Here is a 17,308-nt window from a genome sequence, read left to right as displayed (position 1 = left end):
TGTCTGTCTGTTTGGCATTACAGAAGACCGTCAGGGTGTGTCTGTCTGTTTGGCATTACAGAAGGCCGTCAGGGTGTGTGTCTGTCTGTTTGGCATTACAGAAGGCCGTCAGGGTGTGTGTCTGTCTGTTTGGCATTACAGAAGACCGTCAGGGTGTGTGTCTGTCTGTTTGGCATTACAGAAGGCCGTCAGGGTGTGTGTCTGTCTGTTTGGCATTACAGAAGACCGTCAGGGTGTGTGTCTGTCTGTTTTGGGGGAGAGCGGGGTTCTGGGGTTCTGGAGAAAGGCATCAATCAAAGACTACCACAAAATATAATAACCATCACTGCTGTCAGAGCTGCCAATCACACACACACACACACACACACACACACACACACACACACACACACACACACACACACACACACACACACACACACACACACACACACACACACACACACACACACACACACACACACACACACACACACACCATATTGGCATATCAGCAGAGAAATCAGTCTGTCTTTTCACTGTTCACTAAAGTGGGTTTGATGCCCTGGTTGGAGATCACAGAGGAAGGGCTACACATAAATACCAACAAAATACTGGAGCTGAATAGATTGTTTAGAGAGTAAAGGGAAGACCTTGGCCCGTCATGTTGTTAGTCAGTCTCGCTCACCGTGGTGCGTTACCCAGAGCTATAGAAGCAGCCAGTCAGCACTCTCTTTATACTAGCTGTTTACAGCTCTCACACTGCACTGGTTATATGTCATACACAAAAACAATGAAAGACAAATGATCAATGTGCTAAATAATGTCATTTATTTACCTCACATATTAATCACCATCATTTTATAGACACTGCATAAATAAATAAATAATTATGTAGCTGTAATTTCACCTCACTAAACGGATAAATAATATATAATGTTGCATTGAAACGTATATTACATTTGTTCATATACTGACTTTGTTGGTATATACATGTATCACACAAAAATATACATTTCCATTGACAACATAGAAGCACATTTAGTATAGCCAGCTGAGCAAATGATTATGTTTTTTATTCTTTCATTTTGATTTGATTTTCCAGTGATACTGTAGAACATAAGACAGCATGAAGCCGGTCTCCTGGTTGAAGGAGAGGAAACTTTACATTCACATTACATTCTAAACAGACTTCCTGACATCCAAGCCCACTCTGACACTTTGCATAGCATCAGAGCAGCTCCCAATACTACCCAAATTAAGGCCATAATTCAAACGGATTCAAACAGATTCAAACTATATATTAAGACCAGCAAATGTTTACTAACAAATACTTTTTGAGAGGAGTGAAGCAGACAACAGAAATACTCAACAACATCGAAACAACAACCACATTTCCCATCATCATCTCAAATCTGCATTTTGACATGTTTTCTCTGACCAACCTGTTGGTCAACAGACCTTCCTCAGCGTTTAGGGCTGGTTTGAGGCATTAGAGACATAAGCTTAGGGCCCCTGGCTGCTAGGGGCTCCCCCCACAAATGTGTTTTTTTTTTAAAGGAAGTCAGTCAGGGTCTCAACTTACTATTGACAGTTAGAGTAGTATAATACACCAGGTGCAATTTTGAAATTTGCTTGTGCGTCAGCAGTTTTTCCTTCTTATGTCAGTTCACTGACTACGTTTCCATCCAGCCATTTCATGAGCATGAATTACCTGATGCATAAAAAAAGTCACGACTGGGCTGATGGAAACATGAAATACCGATACAATTTTATAAATGCCAACAGACAAGGTGTTTGTTCGACATGGTGTGATCTTTTTGTGTCTGTAAAATGAATTATGTGAGAAATGGCAGTGGAAGCGCCTTTATGCGCAGATATTGGTATAATAACCATCCTATCGAAGTAAACATAGAGTGACGCAATGATATATTGTGTGGTCCTCCCACTACGACTCAGAAAATCATGCAGTTTATTAGGCTGCAGTTGAAATAAGTTATGATGAACTTCACAGGGTGGTGAAAGTGCACAGTGATGAACTTGATGCTCCTTTCCAATAAATATTGAGGCTCTTCTTCTGGTGACATGATCGATTCCTGGCTGCCATTTGAAAAACACACTCTTATCCATAATAATCTCATAACATAGGTAACCTACCTGCACTCTATCTGCGAGCTGTTGGCTAGAGCGCACGTGCCAAGACCAAAGTGGACACATTTGCTATATAACTCAAAAGGTTTTGTGACAAAACCATCAGTAGAGCTGAAAATGCGAAGGAAACCCATCTAACTTTTATTTTTCATTCGTACCGTTAAATGGAAATTTAACCACAAAAGTTATTTTTATCTGCATTACGTCACACACAGCATTTTATCCGCAAAAAGTACATTTAATGGAAAACACATCTCTGGTGGAAAAATAAGCATATTGTTTTATGCAGATTTTAGATTATGTGCATGGAAATTGAATGGAAACCTAGCTACTGACAGCCACTCAGTTAGCCATGTCAGCTAACAATTTTTAGAGTGGTAGTTAAACTCGTCAGCTATCCAAACTTGTAGTAATCATGGCCGAATACCGAATGCCCAGGGGGTCTGACCTCCTGCGGGCCCCCATTAATTTTGTTTGGCATTCTCAGTCAGATATCATATTAACATGGCATAAGTCATTACAAAATGTGTAGAATTGCAGGAAAATTGCTTTAAAACTGCAAAAATATCTTTCCACCCCATGGCAAAATTGATAAAATTGCAGAACATATGCCTCACAGCAAAATGTACTATTGCATGAAATGTGTTATAAATTGGAACCTTTTCTCTACACTCCATGGCAAAATGTGTAGAATTTCAGGAAATGAAGTTTAAAACATAAAACATAGGCCCCCCAAAAGGCTAGAGCCGGGGCCTGTCAGCGTTCACCTATCAAACTGTAACAACTGTGATAACAGAAAGGTAGCTCATTCACTCAGCATAGGACCTGCTCGGCTTCCAATCATTACAACCACCGATACCAAAACAACCAGTGCTGTTCTTTTCCTGTCTCAGCTCATAACCAGCTTGGAACACCAATCAAATGTTCTCGGGGCAGACGGACAGAACGAACGGAGCAGAATCGAATAGTTCGTGCAAACGGGTTATTGATACGATCCTTGGAGGAGCAATCTCAGCCTCCCCAAACCCCTCTGCCGCTCTGCTGCTGCCCTGCAGTCAATAACAGTTTAGAGAAGGTAACAAACGATTATAGGGCCCATCTCAAATGGTACCCTATTTCCTATATTGCACACTACCTAACCTTATGTGGCTCTGGCCAAAAGTAGTGCACTATATAGGGAATATGGTGTAATTTCTGATGCAGATGGATGAAAACCACAGCTAGGTCCGCTTTCAACCAGTATAGCCATTAATACAGTATTTGTATGTCTTGTCACCTATATTGCTGACACACGGTAGTTTCTCAGTAAAAATCTGATGTAAGACTGTGAAATATAGCAAGTGTTCCCCTCAAACACAACAGCACAGTACTGAACCTCTATACCTGCAGAGAGGAGGATTTTGGGACATGGACAACATCGAATAGGATTTGAGTTTCTCTTCTCAGCTCTGTTCAAGTCCAGTTACTATTAAAATACTGTTAACACTGAGTATTCTGAACTGTACCAGGTTATTGTGTGTAAATTAGATTATGAGCACACAACATAAAAACAGACTAAAAACAATCAACAGTTTGTAATGATTTGTAATGACATATATATATATATTTAAAGCATGGACCCTAAAAACAGTATTGCTCTATTAGTAAATTCATTCTAAACAAATTAGGAAATAATATAAATAAATAAATAAAATAATCTAAAGCTGATTTCAGACACATAACTAATGGATATGAATTTGTTCACGCACACACACACACACACGTACACACACACACACACACACACACACACACACACACAATTAAATATTGCATTATTCTCATCACCCTCTGGGCTGGCATCCATCTCAGAGCTCCCTATTGACACAGACAGACAGTTATATTTTATACCTTGATTACCTTACCTTTATAATGACTCCATTTACTGTAGCAGCACTGAGAACAGATAACTAAAATGGCTGTGGCGTTTGACTCACAGAGAGTCAGTCAGTGGTTGATATGATGAGAACACGACGGGGCTGGATGGCTGGACAGACCTGGTCTGGGCCTGGGTTCAAGGATCTACATCAGGGCTGGCTAACCCTTCTGCTGGAGAGCAATTGGTATGCAGGCTTTTGCTCCAGCTCTACTATAGCACACCTGGTTGAGCTATTAAAGATCCTGATGAGCAGCTGATTAGTAGCGTCAGGTATGTTAGAGCAAGGCTGGAGCAAAATTCTGCAGGAAGGTAGGTCCCCAGGAGGGCTGGTTCTAGTCAGTTCTGGGTCTAGGTCTGGCTCTGGGTCCTGGGCTCTGGGTGCTGGTCTCTGGGTCCTGGTCTCTACTCCTGGTCGTTGTTTAAGGACTCGGGGCTGGACTCCTCGTCGTCACTGAGAGCCTCTGTGTTCGTAAACGTCCCGGCCAGTGAGGTGCTGAGGAGCGTTTTGACCGGCGCCATCTCCGACAGGATGATGTTGTCACTACTGACCAGCGTGGTCTTGTCCATGATCTCCTTACTGTGTTTGGACACCACAGCATCCATGAAGTCATACTTATGAGACAGAGTGCCAGACTCAAACAGGTACTTGAGCAGGTAGGAGAAGGCCACGTTACCCAGGAACGAGGCCAGCATGGAGACCGTTTTAAATGGGAAGCGTTGCTGGATGAAGTACTCCACGTCTCCAGTCAGGTGGTGGATCTTCTCCTGCTGCACCCAGCCGGGGTAGTAGATAAAGGGGGGTAGTTTGAGGTAGGGTTCCCCTCCCCCGATACGCAGCAGCAGCCCGAAGACGTAGCCGGCCACGGAGCCGTACGTGTTGGTTCCCTTGATGAAGAGCACGCTGAGCAGCTGGGGGAAGATGATAACATAGACCAGGTCGGAGCTCAGGTACCACAGTCCGTATACTGTCCCTGTGAGCAACGCCATGGCGGTGGCCAGAGCTCCGAACACAAAGATGGTGATTCGCATCACCCACACGATCTCACGGTCTGTCGCCTTTGGGGGTTGAGGAGAAGGAAAGGGGGAAGAGGTACAAGACTGTTTCAGTTCCTTTATCTTCTGTTTGATGTATTTGAATATGTGCAAATAACCTATATGAACATTTAAATACATAAATAAAACATTGTAGTTTCTGTTAGATATTCATTTGTGACACAAACCTACATATTGAATATTTAGATTTGAATATCTGGCAGTGATTTATTCCCAGAAGGCCCCAGCACTGGACCAGAAGTTTTTGGCCAAAAAGTTATTCAGAAACTTTAGATATGGACTTTAGTGTTTAATGTTTGTATCTGTGTGCGTTTGTGTACTGTGTGTTTACTGTGTGTTTCCTGCGTGTTTACTGTGCGTGCCTGCCTGCGTTCGCGTGTGTATGTGTACTCACAGACTGTCTGAAGGCCAGCTGGTAGATGTTTCTGGCGAACATTGAACTGGCTGAAAGGATGGAGGAGTCCGCTGATGACATCACAGCGGCAGACACCGCCCCCAGACCGAAGAAGGAGATCCAGGGTGGGCACAGGTGCTGCAGCACGATGGGCAGGATCATATCTGATTGGTCCTTCTCTTTGGGAGGAATTGCCCCGTATGTAGTCTGGTTCCAATCTGGGGAATACAACAGACACAGTAGTTTACGTACTTTCTTTCCAAAATGTATATGGGCAGGGTTTATCAACTGTATATGGGCAGGGTTTATCAAATGTATATGGGCAGGGTTTATCAAATGTATATGGGCAGGGTTTATCAAATGTATATGGGCAGGGTTTATCAAATGTATATGGGCAGGGTTTATCAACTGTATATGGGCAGGGTTTATCAAATGTATATGGGCAGGGTTTATCAAATGTATATGGGCAGGGTTTATCAAATGTATATGGGCAGGGTTTATCAACTGTATATGGGCAGGGTTTATCAAATGTATATGGGCAGGGTTTATCAAATGTATATGGGCAGGGTTTATCAACTGTATATGGAATGGGCAGGGTTTATCAACTGTATATGGGCAGGGTTTATCAAATGTATATGGGCAGGGTTTATCAAATGTATATGGGCAGGGTTTATCAACTGTATATGGAATGGGCAGGGTTTATCAACTGTATATGGGCAGGGTTTATCAACTGTATATGGGATGGGCAGGGTTTATCAAATGTATATGGGCAGGGTTTATCAAATGTATATGGGCAGGGTTTATCAACTGTATATGGGATGGGCAGGGTTTATCAAATGTATATGGGCAGGGTTTATCAAATGTATATGGGCAGGGTTTATCAAATGTATATGGGCAGGGTTTATCAACTGTATATGGGCAGGGTTTATCAAATCCGTACATACAACAGATGTGATTCAATCTGGCTGTTAGAAAATATCTCTAGTCTCGAAGCCATATTACGACACTATTCTGAACGTTGTCATTTCATCAGTGATGACAGGAACTGCATGTCTCTCAGCAGGCAAGATACAGCTTCTCAACAGAGGAATAAATCATCACAACATCAGAACATATATCTGCCATCTGAGTACCTCATCTCCCCCTCCATTCTACCACTTCCCCCTTCCCCCTCTCCTCACTCATCCGTGTCAGTCATACCCCTAGTCAGTCAGTCTCGCTCTCCTTCTCACTTCTGGACTTTAACAAACAGCTGTTGATTAACGGTGACTTTGATGAAGAATCTTCAGATCAACCTAATTAATTAGTCTTCCTTCTGATGTAATATTGACAGAAATCACATCTCCTAATGAATCCCTCTTCGTGCTGTATGACAGGACCCGTCTGGTGTTGTTTACATCCCACTGTATCCTGCCTGCTGGTGTATACATCTGAGCTGAGCTACGTTGAAGAAACAAGCTGATAGAGAAAGATGGGGCTTTTGATCATACTTCCCATTAGTAAATAATAATGGGAGTGGATTCATGGATATGAACAACGTAATGAATGAGAAAATATGTGTGAGGCAAATGTTTGTGTGTGTGTATGTGAGTGCCTGTGTATATGTGAGTGTGTGCGTGTGTAACAGTGTAGGTTCCGTCCCTCTCTTCGCCCCAACGTGGGCTCGAACCAGGGACCCTTGCACACATCAACAACTGACACCCCACGAAGCATCATTACCCATCGCGCCACAAAAGCCGCGGCCCTTGCAACGCAAGGGGAAACCCTACTTCAAGTCTCAGAGCGAGTGACGTCATTGATTGAAATGCTATTAGCGCGCACCACCGCTAACTAACTAGCCATTTCACATCGGTTACACGTGCCTGTGTGCGTGCGTGTGTGTTTACCTGTGGAGGCCCCTATCGCTCCTATGAGGACGGAAGGGACAGCCATGACCAGGCAACCAGCGGCAGCGATGAAGGACAGAACCTGGGCGTACGTAGCTGAAGAGGCAGAGAGAACCCGTTGAAAATACACCTGCCACGGAATCCCCCCCAACATCTAGGGACAGAAACACCACAGTCAATACACACGATACATAACAAACCAACACACAGCTTTATAATGAATACATACTCCAAACCTAACCATAATTACATTATAGTCAATATAATTGACTGATGATTATGGTGACTGATGACATACCAGAAGACAGAAGTTGTCGATCCACATCCAGGTGTCTGCTGAGTCTATCTTACCCAGCCAGGGTGTCTGGTACACAGCCTCTTTAGCTGTCACACTGATGCTTGACACCGCTGGGTTGGACAGGGCAAACGGCACACTGACCCACTGAGAGAGAGAGAGAGAGAGAGAGAGAGAGAGAGAGAGAGAGAGAGAGAGAGAGAAAGAGAGATGAGGGGGGGGTTCAGCACCATGATCAGCGCTGGAGAGTACATCATCCTGCAGTGCTCTACATAGCACGTTTTTTGCTGGAGTTTTATGGCAAAGGAGGAAGTACACTTTGTGTTGGACTCACCAGTCCCAGGAAGATACAGAAGAGCTGCACCACGTCAGTGTAGGCCACAGAGTACAGCCCTCCCACCAGGGTGTAGAAGATAGCTATCAGGGCTGAGATCACCACCGACATGTTGATGTCAATGTCCACGATCACACTCAGAGTAGCTCCTAGACAAAACACAGGGACACACACAGATCAGCAGCAGGTATGAAGGCAGGTCTGATTTGTCAAATAAATAAACATGTGGTGCTACAGTCTAACAGCTGATTATTGAAGAATGTATAACGTATTCATTTTCCCCATCTCTCCCTTTTCAATAAGGATTTTTCATTTGAACAATGGAGTTAAAATAGTATGGTTCCCAAGCCTACCCAGGGCTGACAAGATGGCGGCAGACCAGAAGATCTCCCCCATGAGTGCGGGAATGAAGAGCAGCCCCCCCATGCGCTTCCCATATATCTGCTGGAACGGGTCCAGCATGGTGACGTAACCCCTGGAGCGCATGGGCTTGGCAAAGAACAGGCCACCTGGAGCCCGAGAGAGACACCATTAACAATTATCGTCATTGATATACTGGGTTGTCCCACAAAATGATTAGTGATTCATTTTAAGGTTAAAAAACAACAACAACCTGTGCCTCATTTTAATGTCAACCCTGTTACATGAAGTAACACTTCATTTTGTTTTAATATGGTGAGAAACAATGAACATCTAATAGTCAAATCCTAGTGTAAAAGCAGGTGAGCTGGTTCTACTATTTTTGGCCATTTTCTGGTGTTTGTGGTGAAAAACTGAGAGGGTCGAGCATAACACGTCAACGCTGTTACCCATAGATAGCCAGGCTAGAAATATTCTCACAATTTAAATGATTTGTAAAGCTGGCATTCAATGGCCCCTCCCTGTTGCACACAACAAGCTGACATTCCCTGTTTAGCAAGGGGATTTATGGGTGATATAAGATGAAATCACCACTGTTACAGTCAACCCTGTCACTATATTTGATACTTAGGCTAATAGGCACTTACTACAGTATTTTTTATGAAGTTGAACAGAATGTAAATATCTGGTGAAATAAAACGTATTTTTTTCTCTCAAAGTTACACTATACTCTAAAGGCACCTAATTTGTGGAACGACAGTACTATGTACTACCCTTCATTGATGATGATGAATCCCAACACAATTGGTTAGTGTCCTTACCTACTACGAGACTAAGGGCGTATCCAAAGGGAGCCTGTGCCCAGGCCAGGCCGTAGTCAGGCAGGTAGACATACTCCGCGGTCCCGTTGATGTAGCCGCCGCCCACCCATGTAGCTGGAGGAGAGGTTCATCACATAGTTTAAGATACAAAAAAGATTTAACACACATTAATAAGCTTGTCTAAAAAAAATGTTTCAAATTGTTGAGATGTCTTTATAGTTTTATGTTTTTCATAGACTTAATTTTAGAGCCTCATTGTAGCCTTTAAATCAATCACACAACTAATATCCAATCATAAAAACAATGTCAAATCTGATATATTTAGTCGAATAAATCCCAGAACGTTAATAACCTAGTTGTTATTCCCAGTTAATAAAGCTAATGAATATGTCAGGAGTGCTAAGTTATGAAACGGTTCACATAGATCAATTAGGCTACTATTATTTTCATGAGCATTTCTGTAACTGGTGGATAATAAATAATTGATGACTTTTCGCTCCTATAAAAGCCTGCACCTCCGGGGTCTGTTATTAAAATAGCATCAAAGAGATTAGTTAGGAAATGCTCTGGGTCTTTAATAAACTCTGGCGTCAATTAATGTTGTTCTCACTAAAACAAGGGAATAATTCTGATAATGAGACGGTGTGCATTTACATTAGCCTGTCGATACACTGTGTTGTCCAACTCGATACAACAGCTGTCGTTGAAATTTAGGTAATTGATTTTCGCGATGCCTATCGCAACAGTTGATAAAGGTCCGGGAAAAACATTTGTCTTATTACGTCAGTTTCCATTGTGTCATGAGGAACATTATTGATTTAAATTTCCCCATCACTAAACTGTCTCTAAAGTTGACAGAGGAAATATTTGGAAATAAAAGCAAGGTGCAATTCCTCTCCAACAAATCAGTCAATTTAGGAAGAAGTCTACATTTAAATGTAAACCATCCTCATAGGAAACAATGGTAGGTTTTCAAATCATGAATTAAATGTTGTTTCACTGATTTCAAAACTGAGCTGGCCTGGTCCCAAGCCAACCCAACCCTGCCACAATCTTTCTCCAAGTCGCGAAGTCTCCACAACTCACCCGTCATGGTGAATCCACCGACGAACAACCCAATGTCCCTCCCGCCGACCATGATGGTTTCACTGCGGTCCTGGCCCTCCGACACCCCAGAGTTCTTGTTCTTCCACGCGGCCCATATCCCCACGGCCAGAATAAGCAAGTAGAAGATCACTATAGCCACGATCCCCTCGGCGTGGACGGCCATCCTCTTCCACTGCCGTGATCAGTCTCTGCGCGAGGAACGGCGTTTCATTGAGACCTGCGCCAGGGATGGAGAGGAAGAAGCCACTCAGCCACTCCCGGTAAAGTGGTCATCAGACGCACAATCAAACGTGTATTTTCTTAAGACAAACAGATGTAAATGTTTTATTACTTAATTGTCTGAATAATAATTAGTTGAATTTGTATTGGCTATAATATTATTTGACAATCCGAGCTCTCTCTCTTTCCACTCCTTTGTTGAAGATTTTGTGGACGGTTTGATTTACATGTTGACCAAAATCATGTAGGCTACATAATACACCCACGAATGATTATGGGTTTAACAATAATGTTTAAAGTTATACAGGGGTTGTGATTGTAACCATGTTTTATCAGATGTAGAAAAGGCTATGTTCTACAGCGGTTTCACATGTGCGTAAAAGGCGCATTACCCATCCCGGAGCGCGCGCCCTACCAGGAAAATAAAGTGCTGAGACATTTTAACTGGATGGGTCTTTCGTGCCACACCACCAAAATCAAAGCACTTTTCATGTTTAATTCCTGCTGACGGCAGGGTTTCAGGAGCGGCTAAAGCAGTAATATCGACTTCCTTTCAAAGACCCGCCGATCTCTCTCTCACACACACACACTTATACGTAATTTCAGCTGTGTTCCTCCTACCTTTATGGTTGGCTCTTAGATGGACGTCGGGCGGTGGTTGCAAAAGTGCGACCAACTGGATTTCCAGAGAATAATGGGTAAGATCCTGTTAGGAAAAATCTTAGAACTCAACGTAATCCACGCCACCAGTGTGTAATTCCCCGGTGTGGTTTATGAGAGGAATATTCGTCAGAGGGGGGTGGGGGTATGGGCGTGAGAAGCTGAAGGGGAGTGGTGGGTTTGGTTTATCAATAAGAGTGACAGGTTGTGTAGAGGCAGACAGTGAAGGTGTTCCAGGAAAGGACAGGAAAAAAACTAATTGGGAATGGCATGACGCACACCCAGGGGAGAGATGCCCTCTAAAACGTCCGGCTTGAATGGACCCCGTTAACTCTCCAGGTTACATTTAGACGTGATTGACGTTCACACAGGCGCCTGTAGAGTGCAAATGAAAGCACTGTGCTTTTTTACGTGGGAGAATATTGAGATCGTGGGCGGTTAGAATGCTGGATGGATGGCCTTTATCTTGCTACATCCAGTAACATTTAAATGATTTATTTATCTGGTAAAACATGGGCCATTTGATGCAGGATAGTGTCTAACATTACAGCCGAGGGCAATAGGAACGAGAATCAGTCAGATTCCAAAAATGTACACCTACACCAGTTACCCAACTGGCGATTCGATCCGCGGGGAGGGGACTGGGGGGATTTTCACTGTTGGACATAAAAAGACAAGAAAACACCAGGAAATCATCTCCACGTGATTTTAATTTTGGTAATCTGTTACCAAATATTCCCACGGATTATAGAGAGACGTGATCATATACAAATGTAAGCAAGGTTTCAAATGATTATGTTTTAGTCAAATATATTTGTGTGGGCTTTTTGCAGTCAATTTGCAGTCTACAGATTATTTAGAATTATGTTCAGGCCCCCGACCATCCGCTCTAGTTGATGATCCCTGACCTACACCAACATTGTGCTACTTTCAGTGTGCATTTAGTAGCTCTGCGTGGTGTGCGTCAAGTATTTGGAGAGAGCTAATCAGGGATTTGGAGTATAAAGTCGCAATTGTCCGATTGTTGCTGTCCACGGTACTGAAATTTGGAAACAACCACTTCCATCCAATCTACACTGTAAAAAGAAAAGATTCCTGGGGTATCCTTTAGGGGTTCTTCAAATTGAAACTGTGGGGGAACCCTAGAAGTTATTTGAATAACCCCTTTTAATTGATCCTCAAAGAACCTTTTGAAGAACGTTTTGGGGTACATTTCTGAACTACCCCCCCTCCCCTGTTATTATTATTAATAATATGCAGAACAATAACAATAACACAATATTTTTGTTATCAGTGTTTATTATGGTTTCAGTGGAAAAGCAGAATTAAAACATCTAAACATGAGGTAAACTCCCAGCAGAGCCCCAAGTCACATGGACATATCCTCTGTCCTGTTGATGTTCTTCCTGTCCATAACCAGAATGATGGTGATCGAACAGGTTTCCTGTTATATTCATCAGAGGTGTAGGGAGGGTGTGAATCCCAAAAATAGTCATTATACAGATGATTAACAAAACATGCACACAACAGTATTCATACCCTAGTTTTTGTGGTAAATGTGAATTTAAAAAACTGTTTTGATAATGGTCTTCATACACATACATTGTCCATAATGTAGAGGCCTATGGGATATTAATTGAAGAGGTAAGGGAGGAGGATGCTAAATGTGATCTGCATAACATACCAATACCAACTGACATATCTTTGTATGCCTCCTCATCTGTATACCTGCAGACACAGACACAAAAGTGAGCAGTTCAGTCATCTGCACCCAATACAGCTAGCCTTCAACATATTCTTATAGTATACATATTCTTACCTCTTTGTTGGTTGATATCCATTGAATTGTGTCAATTTTCTGTTTGGGAAAGAGTTGCACAAATATGAAAATAACAATATCAATTTAGATCATACAAGAGACATTTACCTTAAATTGAGGAGATCTTTAAATGTTTCAGTTAAGTGACTGAACCTGCTGTCCTTTCAAATTCAAATCCAAATGTTTCTGTTGGGCAATTAGATTCCTGCAAGAACCCCCACCAACTAAGGAGGTTCCTCGATGAACCCCACCTCCTATGGGGTTCTATGGGGTTCTTGGAATAACTTTTTGGGTACAATTTTCAGTGCCAAGAACCCTAAGGTTCTTCGAAGAACTTTGAGGATCTTAGAAGAACCCTTGTTGAACCCCTCTTTTTTTGAGTGTATCGGTTTTCAGTCTGTTCACGCAATTTACTCATTTCAGTGCACATTTCATATAGGCATTGTCTAATTTCAAAGAGCAATGGACCTCTTTTTGCATTGAAGATTGGAAAGTCATTTTTCATTTCTATATTTAGACTGAACATGTTGACCAATTTAATAAATAGTCTACCAGACAGCTGACTTATCTGTTCCTCTGACAGCTCTATCTAATTTACCTTGCTTTATGTTGACGGTCTGCCAGAGAAAGGATACATCTAATTGGATAGCTTCAGAATACACAAACAACTCATAAACATGTCCACTCGCCTGCCGTGGCTAATAGCGCAGGTAGGGGACTGCAACAGGAGACAACAATAATGAATTGACATGGACTGCGATATAGACTGCGTGTAAATGATCAAATCTAGCTTTTAGCTAACTTAAAATGGCAGTCAAAATAAATGTTTAAAAGACGTATACAATTTTAAAGGGAGTTTGACTTGGATATATTGATTTAGGTATTGGACATAATTCATGGAAATTATAGGAACCTTTTGAAAAGCAGTGTCCTTTAAACATTGACTATGTTTAAATGAAACTGTTTTCTAAGCTGCCTGTCTTCAACCAAGAACAAGTTTGATATCTGCCAAGCAATTGGCTAGTCTTTCTTTCTTGAACAGTGAACGCCACTCACCTTCTAGACAGGCTGTTGGTGACACCGTGTGGTCGTCGTAGGCCTGGCACAGATCACATTTCCCAGAGGTTTCTGCGCTTTAGTCCAGTTAGGCTAATGCACATAGCGAGCATCCGACCACCATACTCAAGCTCAAACGTAGTCTGTTGTACCATGGTGACTTTGTATTTTAAAATAGCAGTATAAGTATTAAGCAGTTTACAAATATGAGACTATAAAACTATAAAGACAGGAAGTGCTTCACAACATCCATTAAGTTATGAGCAATGAAACGGGAACAAATAATACATGTGAAATAAAACTTGACTTACCATTATCATACCTGCTGTCATTTTTTCCTAAAGGCCTTTATGAAGGAAGCTCATTTTTGTATCAGGGAATAAGTCCTGTTAATGTTTTTTTGGGCTCTTATAGTAAACATACAAAGTCAACAGGATAAGTAGTACAGGATAAGTAGTACAGGATAAGTAGTACAGGATTAGCTGTGGGCAGTCCTAGAGAAGAAGGACACAACCTGAACAACATCAACACTGTAAACCACACTGATCCTCACTGACTCTCTGAAGGTCTGCTGGAAAGTCAATGAGTGTGTACTTGCTCACTTAAAAGTAACTTGAGTCTTTATTTTGTAGTCATTGAGTTTCAACTTCCCTCAATCAGTCTCTATTATCTGCCACACTCAGACTTAATCATTGAGTGTTTGCACTTACACACTAGAAGCATTCATTGAGTGTGTACTTCATCCCTCAGACGTAGTCGTTGAGTCTGTAGCCATTGCTGGACAGTGAGGTGCGTGAGGGGGCGTAGTTCCCTTTCAGGGCGGCAGGGGGATAGTAGGGGGGTGCTGGGGTGTTGGGGCTGTTTATAGTGTTGAAGACGAGGGGAGGACAAGGGTGGCGATGACGAGGTAGATGGAGGGGGTTCCTGGGCCGCCCCTCACAGTTCCAACAGAGCACCGCTCCTCCCATCAGACTAAGACAGGCCGAGACATAGCCCAAATACACCGCCATGCCAATCTCATACTTCATACCTGTAACACAAAGTAACATTTCTTGTTATTTTGTTATTTCTGCAAACATGTTTAAGTGAAAAAAAACTAGTATCAGAGTTATAAAATAAAAGATGAATTAAATATATTGAATAGTACCTTCAGGTAGGATGGGGTTGTAGAAGTCGAGGATGACATCATTGGTTGTCCAGCAGACAGTGATTAGGCAGAGCATGCCTGCAGACAGGAAGCAGACCCCTCCACTGATGGCCAGGGCATGCTTGATGGACGAGCCGCGGGCACAGCGGGTACACTTCATCCCTGCAGAGGACACGAGGGCTGCCAGGGTGGAGGTCAGGCAGGACAGCAACATCAACGCCCGTGCCGCCTAGGGAAGGAGAAGAGTTTGCTATCATAATGGCTGTTGCTCAAATTACACCCTACCCCCTATTTAATAAGCTACCGTGTGCTCAAATTAATTACATTTACATTTACGTCATTTAGCAGACACTCTTATCCAGAGCGACTTACAAATTGGTGCATTCACCTTATTAATCTAATCAATCAATCAATTAACAAATCAAACAACCAATAATTCCTACCTGCAGGTCAGGTGGCAGAGCCAGCATTGAGCGATGTACTTCACACTGGTAGATGCCCGTGCTGTGCCACACACACTCCATCCAGAGCCCCTTCATGTAGGCAGTGGCTGTGATTATGTTAGAGCCCACATAGGCCGTCCGCCGCCAGTGGGGGAGCACTGTAGCAACTACACTACCCACAAGCCCCAGCAGACCCAGGAAGAAGCCCAGCAGCTGGACCGCCATGCTGGCCATGTCTGGAACATCCGCTAATGAACAACTGCACACACAAAACTACACAACGCTACACACAGCACACACAAATCAACACACACAGAGACACACGCACAACCACACAATAATGGCTTTGAGACATGAGTTTAGTATCCTAATATTCTGGTCTTTAGCTCTGGTTCCCAGCTGTGCTGTTGGAACTCCAGAGGGTCTAGAGTCAGTCACGGTGTTGAAGCCATCCTGCAGTGGTGGTCCCTTTGGAGCTCAGGTGTTGTGGTTTCGCTGTCTTCAGTGTCGTCTATGGAGCTCTGTACAGTGACTTCAGTGGCTTCAGTGCTTGTCTTCCATGTGCTCTCTAGAGCTCTTCAACAGATGCTTCTTCAGAGGGTTCTGTCCCTGGTGTCATTGAGTCTGTGACTAACAAGTTCTTCGTTCAGCTCCACGTGTTGAGCGTGGTCCTCTGAGCTCAGGCAGCTAGTCTCTCTTTGATTGTGACTGAGGCTGTCCCGCTGCTCCTGTGGAGAACACACATGATTAAACATTCACAGAAACCAACACCCAGCTCAGTTGAATGTGACAAACCACTAACTTCTAAATGAGAGACTGTTTTATAACTCTTGTATATATTTTGTGTTTAAAAACACTAAAATGATTTAATGGGAATATGCATTCAGCTGGCCCATAATAGATATTGCATTTCCCCAAGTACAATAAAATGTGTTTTATTTGAATCATACTGTTTGATTTATACTGAACAAAAATATAAACATAACATAGAACAATTTAAAATATTTTACTTAATTACAGTTCATATAAGGAAATCACTGAATTGAAATAATAAATTAGGCCCTAATCTATGGATTTCACATGACTGGGAACACAGATATGTTTATTACATATTTTTATTGAACCTTTATTTAACGAGGCAAGTCAGTTAAGAACAAATTCTTATTTACAATGCCTACCAAAAGGCAAAAGGCCTCCTGCGGGGACAGGGGCTGGGGTTCAAAATACAAATAAATGAAATATAAATATAGGACACAACACACATCACGACGAGAGAGAGAACACAACACTACATAAAGAGAGATCTAAGACAACAACATAGCATGGCAGCAACACATGACAACACAACATGGTAGCAGCCCAACATAACAACAACATGGCAGCAACACAACATGGCAGCAGCACAACATGGTAGCAGCATAAAACATGGTACAAACATTATTGGGCACAGACAACAGCACAAAGGGCGAGAAGGTAGAGACAACAATACATCACGCAAAGCAGCCACAAGTGTCAGTAAGAGTGTCCATGATTGAGTCTTTGAATTAAGAGATTAAGATAAAAGTGTCCAGTTTGAGTGTTTGTTGCAGCTCGTTCCAGTCATTAGCTGCAGCGAACTGAAAAGACGAGTGACCCAGGGATGTGTGTGCTTTAGGGACCTTTAACA

The 17,308-nt window shown here is 42.6% G+C and overlaps 2 protein-coding genes across 3 annotated transcripts; both read right to left on the bottom strand.

Annotated features, from left to right (window-relative positions):
• Positions 1-787: 787 nt before the first annotated feature.
• Positions 788-11,303, bottom strand: LOC106582209 (high-affinity choline transporter 1). 2 transcript variants are annotated; one of them, XM_014165048.2, is made up of 9 exons: positions 11,139-11,303; positions 10,278-10,515; positions 9,192-9,305; positions 8,364-8,519; positions 8,011-8,159; positions 7,680-7,823; positions 7,382-7,535; positions 5,496-5,713; positions 788-5,104 (listed from the first exon to the last, which is right to left on the bottom strand). In XM_014165048.2, the coding sequence occupies exons 2-9, from the start codon at positions 10,459-10,461 to the stop codon at positions 4,451-4,453; spliced, it is 1,773 nt and encodes a 590-aa protein (XP_014020523.1). In that variant the 5' UTR covers positions 10,462-10,515; positions 11,139-11,303; the 3' UTR covers positions 788-4,450. The 2 variants fall into 2 exon arrangements, with proteins under 2 accessions (XP_014020523.1, XP_045560635.1); XM_045704679.1 differs by lacking the exons at positions 10,278-10,515; positions 11,139-11,303 and adding an exon at positions 9,846-9,917.
• Positions 11,304-14,194: 2,891 nt separating this feature from the next.
• cld14 (Claudin-14) lies at positions 14,195-16,340 on the bottom strand (the record flags this gene model as incomplete). Its single annotated transcript, NM_001140323.1, is given in 3 exon segments — positions 14,195-15,082; positions 15,200-15,428; positions 15,643-16,340. Coding segments are annotated over 3 exon segments (747 nt in total). The 3' UTR covers positions 14,195-14,798.
• Positions 16,341-17,308: the final 968 nt, after the last annotated feature.

This window comes from Salmo salar, chromosome ssa21 (assembly GCF_905237065.1).
Source record: "Salmo salar chromosome ssa21, Ssal_v3.1, whole genome shotgun sequence".
NCBI classification, from domain to species: domain Eukaryota; kingdom Metazoa; phylum Chordata; class Actinopteri; order Salmoniformes; family Salmonidae; genus Salmo; species Salmo salar.
This window is presented reverse-complemented; position numbering and strand designations above follow the sequence as displayed.